This window comes from Pezoporus flaviventris, unplaced genomic scaffold (genome assembly GCF_033815535.1).
Source record: "Pezoporus flaviventris isolate CSIRO_AGI_PZ_B2104156 unplaced genomic scaffold, CSIRO_AGI_Pfla_v1 ptg000031l, whole genome shotgun sequence".
Classification (NCBI taxonomy): domain Eukaryota; kingdom Metazoa; phylum Chordata; class Aves; order Psittaciformes; family Psittacidae; genus Pezoporus; species Pezoporus flaviventris.
In genome coordinates, this window is record NW_026892579.1 from 569,814 (window position 1) to 579,821 (window position 10,008).

General features: G+C 43.3%; 1 protein-coding gene across 1 annotated transcript; it reads left to right on the forward strand.

Moving 5' to 3' along the window:
• HDDC2 (HD domain containing 2) lies at positions 1 to 9,794 on the forward strand. The gene is made up of 6 exons (XM_061459992.1): positions 1 to 122; positions 663 to 784; positions 1,732 to 1,834; positions 4,567 to 4,635; positions 8,358 to 8,496; positions 9,656 to 9,794. Exons 1-6 carry the CDS (start codon positions 60 to 62, stop codon positions 9,748 to 9,750), a joined length of 591 nt encoding a protein of 196 aa, XP_061315976.1. The 5' UTR covers positions 1 to 59; the 3' UTR covers positions 9,751 to 9,794.
• The last annotated feature ends 214 nt before the right edge of the window (positions 9,795 to 10,008 follow it).

Here is a 10,008-nt window from a genome sequence, read left to right on the forward strand (position 1 = left end):
CCCAGAGCTGCCGCCCGCCCGGGCCTGCCGGGGGAGGAGCGGGCCGTGGTAGCGGCTGCATGGCGGCGGGGGCGAGTGGCGGCGGCTTGCTGCCCTTCCTGCGGCTGCTGGGGCAGCTCAAGGTGAGCGCGGGGCTTCGGGGCCGGGCGCTGCGGTAGCTGTCCGCGGGGCGGCTTTCCCCAGCTGTCACCGGTGTAGGAGCGGGGGCACGGGTGGTCGGTGGCGCGCGGCCTTCGGGGCCGGGTAGCGGCGTGGCCGGCGGAGGGCCGGGGCCTTCGGGGTGTGGGTGGCGGGAGTGGCGGAGCCTGTGAAGCGGGGACTGCTGGCCCCGGTGCTGGGGCTGCCAGGGGAGACGTGGGTGCCGGCCGGAGGAGGGCAAGGGTGGCTCGGCGCTTCGGGGGATCTCCGTGAGGCTGACGAGGGCATCCGCTGCTGGTAGCGGTAGTGCTGGTGCCTTCGCCTCGCCTGTGAGCGGCTGTGTAAAGGCGTCCTCTCATAGCCTCGGGGGAGCCCGGTCTTTGGGCAGGTGTTTCCGGAAAGCGTCAGGGCTCGCTGGAGCATGGAGGTTATGGTGGGGCAAGAGTTCTGCCGGTGTCCCTGAGGTGAGATCGCCAAAACCTGAGCTTTAACGTTCATGTTCCTGTGACGCTCTCCTTATGCAGAGAGTACCGCGGACGGGATGGGTGTACAGGAACGTGGCAAAGCCAGAGAGTGTATCCGATCATATGTACAGAATGGCGATGATGGCGTTGGTGACTGAAGATAAATGCCTTAACAAAGACAGGTGAGATTGCCTGTGGTTATTGTGACCACATGTTAATATTGTGGACAAGCTGCAACCGAAATGATAAAAATAGCTTCATCCTGAGGAAGGGCTTTTAAACCGTACTGGAGGAATTTAAAATCCTTTCCCCTCTTCTCTTTCCTCCCTCTGTTGGAAAGGGTGCTGTTTACCTGGAGAGCTGAAAGAGGCTAAAAACTTTTATTGCCAGACTGCTATGCTGAGGCAAGTTTTAGTGCAGAGGCTCTGGGCTGGCGTTCTCTCAAGCTGTAAGTAAGCGAGCTGAAGACAGTTAAACCACAGCTTGAAGCAACAGACAGCAAAGGTAAAGCTGTATATTGTGTGGATTTTAACAGCAGTAAGAAGCCTGAGCAATTATCTAGCGTAGCAAAGAATGATCATTGTCGAATGAGTTGTCTAGTATGGGATCACACTTAATTTGTCCCTTCTGAAGCTGAACTGAATACTGTTGTGAGTATTCTGCTGCACACTGGCATAGCTAGAGCTGTGAGTGTCAGATTTTAATCTGAATTTGGGATGACTCCAATCAGATTACCTTCTACATGTTGCAGGAGTAATAAGAAGTATATAATATAGTTAGTCATCCTAATATCTCTGAAAGCCAAACATGCAGAAGCTAAGTACATTACTTTTGAATGCTATGCTCTTGTACAAAGGGTATTTATACTTGAATCTGCATTTACAAGCAGCAGTAGCTAGAAATGAAGAATTACAATCATGTCTAGATGGAAACTCTCTTAGAAAAGAAATGAAAAACTTATGTAAAGTTTAAAAAAAACCCAAAGCAACCTCCACAAAAGGCCCACAAAATACAAATAACCTGCAAAATACTTGAAGGGGATAAATTATGTAGTCTCTTAGCTTAATGAATAACAAGATGTAACTTCAAATGCTAAAAACCTGTTTATTCTGTCTTTGCTTCTTGCCAGATGCATACGATTAGCTTTGGTCCACGATATGGCTGAATGCATTGTTGGAGACATTGCTCCTGCAGATAACATCTCAAAGGAGGAGAAACACAAGAGGGAAGAGGTATGTGCGTAAGTTGTGAAGCCACATCTGTGAAGTGTTCTGCATGTTGTTCTGGTGGTAGTGAAAGGACCTTCTAAGCAACATTATACTGCCACTGGCACAAGACAAGTGTGCCACAGACAACCAAAGTTTTCAACTCACTGTGATTCCTGTATGGGTATCGTCACCAAGTACAAAGTTAGGGAAGGAGAACTTTTGAACTAATCTTCATGTCGGCCATTTATTCCTGAGCTGGCTGGATTTTTGATTAGTCATATTGACCAGCCTTACCAAAAGGTACAGAGCAGGGAGCAGGGAGTAGGTGCACTGAGGAATATGGATGGCAATTTGTGGCGGATCATTTACATGGTGTCAAATCATGTGTGATAGGGACTTTATTTAAACCATTTGCACAGGACTCCAGACACAGAGGTCTTTTTTTTTTTTTTTTTTTTTTGGTCACGAGTCTTTGAGTGCAGCATGCCTGGAGTTTTGTACATATACAAATACGTGTACAATGTTGGTTTGTCATTTCTGGTTTGTTGCGTTACTTGAAGAAAATGTAAACTGCCGCCGCTAGAGGGCAACGTGATGCCTCGGAAACTTTAGAGGCTCCGATTACCTCTTCAAAGAGTGTAAAAAAAAAAAAAAAAAAAAAAAAAAAGCTGCAATTACTATTTCACCACCACCACTTCTCTTTTACTTTACCTCTCCTCCACTTGCCAGAGGACGGCAGGGGTGACACCCTTAAGGCTGAGGAGGGTGCTTCCGCTTCCTTTCACTTGGCCTGTGAGCAGCTGCCTGAAGGCATCCCTCATAGCCTCAGGGAGCCTGGTCCTTGGACAGGCTTCCTCTGCCTTATCTGTTTAAAACCTGGGGTTGGGGAGCCTATGATGAACTCCAAGAGTAACCTCCTTGCTATGAAATTGGAAATTAAAGATCAAAGGGGTATTCAGTATCCTTGAAGTACTGTCTTTGCTGACTCTAATTTTGGTTTGGGCTTTTGGTTCCCCCCCCCCCCCCCCCCCCCCCCCAATTTATTTCCTACTGTATTCTCACACTAAACAAATGCACAAAATAACCTCTCTTTTCTGGAAGCCTCCAAGGGTTGTTTTGTCACTGAAGATCAAGCTTCAGCTTTGCCTAGAGGTAATTCTCGTTTGTATTGAGGCAGTAAAAAAAATATTTTGATGCCGTGTTTTATTGCTGTAGGGTATTAAGTGGATTTTTTTATCCCTATTTTTCAAAATTGGGGATTTTTTTAGAGGCTTATATTGCGTTGCCTGAGAATCAGTAGCTGTTCCTGCTAGTGGAAATGTGCTACTTGACTGGGAGCGGGCAGTTGCTTGTCAACACTGCACCTGTAACTTACTGAGTTCAAATGTTGCATCCACCAGTTAAATCTGGGAGGCAGAGCTGATAATTGACAGCAGTTCCCTGGCTTGCCTGCCTTGCTTTGGGCTTTCTTTTCTGGACTCTTGGAAGATATTGGATACACGTTCAGGCTTTTTCTTGTGTTGTAGCCTACCTGTCTAATGACTTAAGCGGCTCCCAGCAAAGATTCTTCACTGAGTGGTCTTACTGTTTCTTTGGTGGGTTTGTATACATGTGCACTTCAGAATAATCGTGGTGGGCTGACCCTGGCTGGACACCAGGTGCCCACCAGAGCTGCTCTGTCACTCCCCTCCTCAGCTGGATAGGGCATAGAGAATGCAGCAAAAGGCTCATAGGCAAGAAGACGGGAAGAAGTCACTCAGCAGTTACCATCATGAGCAAAACTGAATCAGCTGGAGAAATGAATTTATTACCAATCAAATCAGAGTAGGAAAATGAGTAACAAAACCAAATCTTAAAACGCCTTGTCTTCCCCCTGTGTCCTTTTTTCTCAGGCTTAACTTTACTCCTGAATTTTCTACCTCCTCCCCCCCACTGGTGCAGGAGGTTCTCCAATGTGAGTCTCTCCCATGGGCTGCAGTTCTTCATGCACTGCTCCAGTGTGGGTCCATTCCATGGGGTGCAGCCCTCAGCAACAGACTGCTCCAGTCTGGGTCCCTCACGGGGTTACATATCCTGACCCCAAATCTGCTCCAGCATGGGCTTCTCTCTCCAAGGAGTCACAGGTCCTGCCAGGAGCCTGCTCCAGTGTGGGCTTCCCACAGGGTCACAGCCTCCTTCGGGCAACCCCCTGCTCCAGTGTAGGGTCCTCCACAGGCTGCAGGATATGTTCTCCACCGTGGCCCAACATGGGCTGCAGGGGCGCAGCCTGCCTCACCATGGTCTGCACCACAGACTGCAAGGGAACCTCTGCTCTTGTACCTGGAACACCTCCTGCCCTCCTTCTGCGCTGACCTTGGGGTCTGCAGAGCTGTTTCTCTCACATATTCTCACTCCTTTCCCCAGCTACAGTTGTTTCTGCAGAGTAACTTTTCCCCCTTTAAATATGTTATCCCAAGGGGATAAAGCTTTTGGGCTTGGCCTTGGCCAGCAGTGGATCCATCTTGGAGGTGTCTGGCATTGGCTCTGTTGGACAGAGGGGAAGCTTCTAGCAGCTTCTTACAGAAGCCTTCCCTATATCCCCCCACTCTACCACCTGGCCATGCAAACCAAATACAATAATATACTGTACAGTGTATGTTTCTACAAACTTGGTACCAAATAGTTAATTCTTTGGGGTGGGGGGAGGTGGGGGAGTGATATGCTTGCTCAAAAAATGGATAAATAGAAATAGCTTTTTATTATTTTTTTTTTTCCAGGCAGCTATGCAACAACTGACCCAGCTTCTATCAGAGGAGCTCAGAAAAGAAATCTATGAACTCTGGGAAGTAAGTTTGCATTCTTTTAAACCTTTGCTAAAATTAAGTGACTCCTTGTCCTTTTTCTGTTCGCCTCTGAAACAGTGTCATCTTTTCTTTTGACCTCAAGCAACATAGATTCATTTGCTTGGGAAGTAAAGCTAATGGTATGAGTCAGAGTCACTTTGGAATCCTCTTGAAACAGAAATCCCAAACTTTTGTAAAATAACCAGGTTCTACCTTTGGCTTTGCAAAGCTCCAGGTGGACCCGTGTCATGGTCTAAGGTGGTTAACCTGTCCAGGACTTTGTACAATAGAAGGAAGGTTTTGTCCTCTACATCCAGCCCTCTTGAATATAAATCTGTTTTCTTACTGCAGTATCTCTCTTGTTCACATCTGGCCATTTGTAGTCCATGATCTTTTAATACAGAAAAAATAATGGGAGAAGTTGATGTTACAGAGTATTTTCTGCTTTTTATGCAAAGAATGTGTCTTCCATTTCTTTCTTATGCAGCTCATTAGGCTAAAATATTTAGTAGTAACTTCTAGTTTAAACTTAAATGTAGTGTGCTGACTCAGAAGAGTGCTTTTCTACAAACAGCACCAGTTACTTGCTGGTCTGGGTACCTTAAAATGTTTGTTCTAGAAAGTATCTTCTGTATTTGAAGGTGATTTAACTTTTTGATTTGAACTCATGCTGTTAATTAGGATATTTACGCTTGAAAACCAGGGAAGATAAGATTATCTCCAGACAATTCAAGATAGAATCATAGATTAATTATTGTGCTTAGTCTTGTCCTGCCATACAGTTGTATGAGGACAATGTATCTATGATCTCTTGTTCACATGTTGCTGCAAACAAAGCATTATATGTTTCTTGGACTCTCTGACCTGAAACTGTATTTTATGCTGATACTCTTAGTTTTTTACTTTGACTGTTATTAAATTTGAGATATTTGCAGCCAATTTCTGCCTTTTGTTACAGCACTCTGTTTGTTGGGGTGTGTTTCTTTTCTTTCTAGTTGTGGTGAAACTGGCAATGGGATGGGTTTTCATTGTTGCCATTCAAGGTGTAGGGGGCAAGTCAGCATAACCAGATCCGGGAGATAATGTGTGTGCATTTGTTTAGTGAGTACTGGTTTCTTCTCTTTTGGAACGGTGTTATAATTGAGGAAAAGGAGGTTTTGATAAAATTAGTCCTGCAGGATTTTTTTTTTTGCATATGTTATTTTCCTTTGCCCCACTCTGCTCTTCTGATGGTATAGAGCTGGTTCAGTATACAGTTAGTTCTTCAGCACGTTAGCTTTTTATCATTCTCATTAACTGTAAGTTAACATATGCATGCTTTTTATAATTTGTTCTTTGTTTCTACCTTCAGGATCATTTGTTGGCATTGAGTCTCTAATGCAGTAGGATGATTGTAACCCATATGGCAGCAAGTGTAACCTAAAAATCTATTATTCACATATAGTCCCTCTGGTCTTATTTTAAGTGGAACAACTAGGTGCTTATTAAAAAGAAAAAGGAAGAAAAAATGCAGAAAACAGAAGCCTCTGATCAGTTGGTGTTGATACTCTGCTCTCAGCTGGCCACAGGCATTTCCCTCTGATTTCTTTTTATGAGTGAAGGAAGTTACGGCCCAGAGCCGAGCAGTGGCTGGAACAGGATCCACTGACACTCTTAGCAAGCTCCTGCACTGCTCTGCCCTCATCTCTGTGCCTGTTTCCCTTTCAGCTTTGTCTCTGCCCTTCTTTCCCTTTCAGCCTTACAAGGTCTGTTGCTTTGGACTGGATTGACAGGCCCTCTGCAGGCCTGCTGGAGGGTAGGAAGGTGGCAGAAAGATGCCTCCAATGTATTTTGACTTTATAAATAAATGCAGAATTATTTTTTAAAAAACATTAAAGAAAAAGAATTGGCACGTTTCAGCCGTGTCCTGCTTCTTTGTGTTCAAGAGCAAAAGCACAGGAGTGAATTTTAAAAGACAGACTGTGGTGTTAGAGAGACCAGTTGCTGTTTTTCCAAAGCTTACTGTTTTTTCGCCCTCTTAAACACCTGCAGGGAGGAAACAGTAAGTATTTATTTCAGCACTGCACAGTAGCACATATAATAGCTGCTGTTTCTTGAGGTTAATGTGAGCTGAGGCATGAAAAAAGTCTGGTGGGTTGTATGGCACAAAGAGGTTGATAACAGATCGATACTCCCAGTTAATTTCTGAAGGTGGGATAGACCTTTATAGGCAAACAGCCATAGTTCTTTTCCTAAAGTTCTCCTTTGTAGTGGTGCCAAGAGTTGGGTTTGTTTGTTTTTTTTTTTAGTAGCCAAAAAAAGAATTATGAATAGTATTAAGAAAATAAGTAGTAGTATTTAAACAAAATTTAAAGATAAGGCAAAGCTGAGACTGAAAAGAGGAAAAGGAGTTTAAAATGTAAAAATGAAATTGACTACTGGAAAAATGATCTAAATGTAACTGAAAATGTAAAGCATCATTCAAATCCAAATAGGGTGGTATATGAATCAATCATGGCTATCAAAGTCTGGATTTCTGACTTTCAAGTGTAAAGCAATAAGCGTAAGAACAGGCTCCTAATAGCAGTCAGTCACACTTACCTGAGTATCGCTGTGCTGGAAGTTACAACTGAGGATCTTCCCACTGTGAGTGGCACCCACACCCACAGTTGTTGTTTTAAGGCGCAGAAAGGGATGCCATGTGCTTTGGTCAGTAGGAACAGCTCTTCTGCAGTTGTGCTTCTCTTGCCTGCAGAATGACTGTGTCATAGGTTGGGTGGCTCTGAAAGCACAGATGGGCTTGGTGTGGTTAGTGGTGGTTAATCAGCCTCTGGTCTGATTATTGGTGGTGGTGATGGATGGCATTAGACCTGCTGAAGGTATCAAGGTGATGGTAACCTGCACAGAAAGAAGCCTTTTCCTGTTGGGAAACTCCGACTCCTTGGGAGTCGGGAGAAGACCAGATGATGAGAGATCAAGAAAATGCAGTAGATTTAGAAAAGAGAAAATGAAATGGCAGACCTGTCTGCAGCCATCACAGGAAGCAAATGACAGCAAAACTGTTCAAGTTGTCTAGAAATGTGAATACATAATATTCATACTCATGGTAACTGGAGAGAGGGAAAAGATAGCAGAGAGATTAAAGGACTTAAAGTCTGAAGGGGAGGAAATCCATAAACAAATCCCCTTCCTATCGTCTAGGAAAGACATATGCAGCTCAGGCAGATTAGACCAGAGAGATAAAAAGGAATGACAGGAGAAATGTAAAGAAAAACTCCTTGCAAAACCAGCAAGTAGTGGAGAAAAGTAAAAAATAGGCCTTAAAACCCAGTAATGGTAATGCATAGGTACACATTCTGGTGATTGATGGCCTTAGCTTGGCCTGAAAAGGTCTTTCTATGAAACTGTTGTTAAATGGAACCTATTATTGAACTTACATATTGTTTAAGGTTGTCTCCATATCATCCCTGATTCAGCCAAAATGCTTGGTATGTTTAGAGTTAAGACATGAGAAAGAATCGTGTTAAGTCCCGTTATATCGAATAAAAATTCGAGACATACTTATTTCAACTGTTCTGCAAGTGGGTGAAGGTAGTCTTAAAAAGCAATCTTAGAAAGAACTAACTATCATGAATATTTATGGAGTGGCTTGTACTGATGAAGAAGATTCTAGATATATAAAGAGCTTCTAATATTCTGTTTCAGAACAACAAATTTTTTTGTCTCATAACTGCAAATCTGTTCAGGAATATGAAAACCAGCGTACTGCAGAAGCCAAGTTTGTAAAGCAGTTGGATCAGTGCGAGATGATACTGCAAGCATTTGAATATGAAGAGCTGGAAAACACACCTGGCAGACTGCAGGATTTTTACGATTCAACTGCTGGTATGACATTTGGGCTTTTTTGGGTTGTTTTTTTCTTTTTCTTTTGTAAATTAAATATACAAATTGCCTTTTTTCAGATAGATGTTCAGAGCAAGTGAGAGCTGATTATTTCACTCGTTGCTCAAGTACTTTAAACACTTATGGGGAAACTTAATGCAGAATGAAGATACCTTACTTTTATATATAGGTATTGAACCTGAATTTCATTTATGCCAAGTTCCTTTTACATCACTCTTTACCTTTCGTTACACTCACATACGTTTAGGTACCTCCCTGTAATACCAGAAGAGGGTATAGTAGAGGCTGGAGGCTTCACCGATGCACTGGCAGCAGCTTGTATCTAATTTGTTAGTGTTTCATGAACCAGTGAAGTAGAACTTGTTATCCCTCCATGAGCTGTGGTCTTGTGTGGTCTGTATGAGGTACATGTGAGAACCAGCTCAGTGAAATGTTTTAGGTGCAAACATATCACCTTTTATTCTATCCACTGCTTTTTGTCCTTCTCAAAATAAACTGATAGTTGAAAGGAAAAACAGGTAAAATAGTCTTTACTGTGTTAGCAAGGGAGTTGAACACCAGAAGAGGACTGTGGCTCCAAGTCATCCTGTCCTGGCAAAAAATTAGGGACAGACAGTAGTCACCAGTCAGTCTGGGACAAGTCCCATTTGTACCTTGGTGACTCCTCAGAAATAATAAGCTCTCTGAAAAATGCATTAATTTGATTAGGGAAGAAGGGAAAAAAGAACAACATCAACAAAGCTGGAGTACTTAATTTTATAATTGACAACTTTGCCCTCCTACCATAATTCAGTAACTTAAACTGAGCTGGTGTCTCAGTAGAACCTGCAGCACGTGCCCTAAGGGCACCTGTAACTGGGGTGGTTTTCTGTAGCAGAATACACAGTATGGGATTGTCTTGGTCAGGGTACGTCCCCTTTTCAGCTCTTAATGGTCTTAATGGAGCACAAAGTATTTTTATAAGTTTTTGGGTGAAGGACTGTGACTACTCTTGGGCATTCCGTGGGTGGATTAAACTGGGAGTACTTGATATTTATTCTGAGCCTAAAGCAATGTCACTGCTAACGTTTCACTGCCAACCTTTCGCGCACAGGAAAATGAGAACATTTTAAACTAACTTTCCCTTTCTTCTGTTTTGCAGGGAAGTTTGTTCACCCTGAAATACTCCAGCTTGTATCTCTGATCAACACAGAAAGGAATAAAAAAATAGCTGCTACGTCTCCTCCACATTCCTGAGGTGCTCCTAAACACTTTAGCTATAATAAATACTTTGTTTTATATTCCATGTGTTGTATTTTCTCCTAATTGCTAATTCTTCCGGCAGATTTTTATTCCATGCATTTACTGTTGAGAATTCCAGGACCACTTAGATAGGAGCAGGTAGGACAGTTACCTCCTGGGTCAGAGTTTGTGTTGTAGACCAGATGTAGCCTCTGGTTGATGCAGTCCTAGTTACAAATAGATTCTGCACTGGGGAATTTCGGGTAAGTTTAA

What these genes read in the sequence shown, in the direction of transcription:
- HDDC2 (XM_061459992.1), top strand. Translation starts at nt 60, where the DNA reads ATGGCGGCGGGGGCGAGTGGCGGCGGCTTGCTGCCCTTCCTGCGGCTG. An exon ending in AAATCTATGAACTCTGGGAA is followed by an intron (nt 4,636 to 8,357) that starts GTAAGTTTGCAT and finishes AAATCTGTTCAG; the next exon opens with GAATATGAAAACCAGCGTAC. An exon ending in TTTTTACGATTCAACTGCTG is followed by an intron (nt 8,497 to 9,655) that starts GTATGACATTTG and finishes TCTGTTTTGCAG; the next exon opens with GGAAGTTTGTTCACCCTGAA.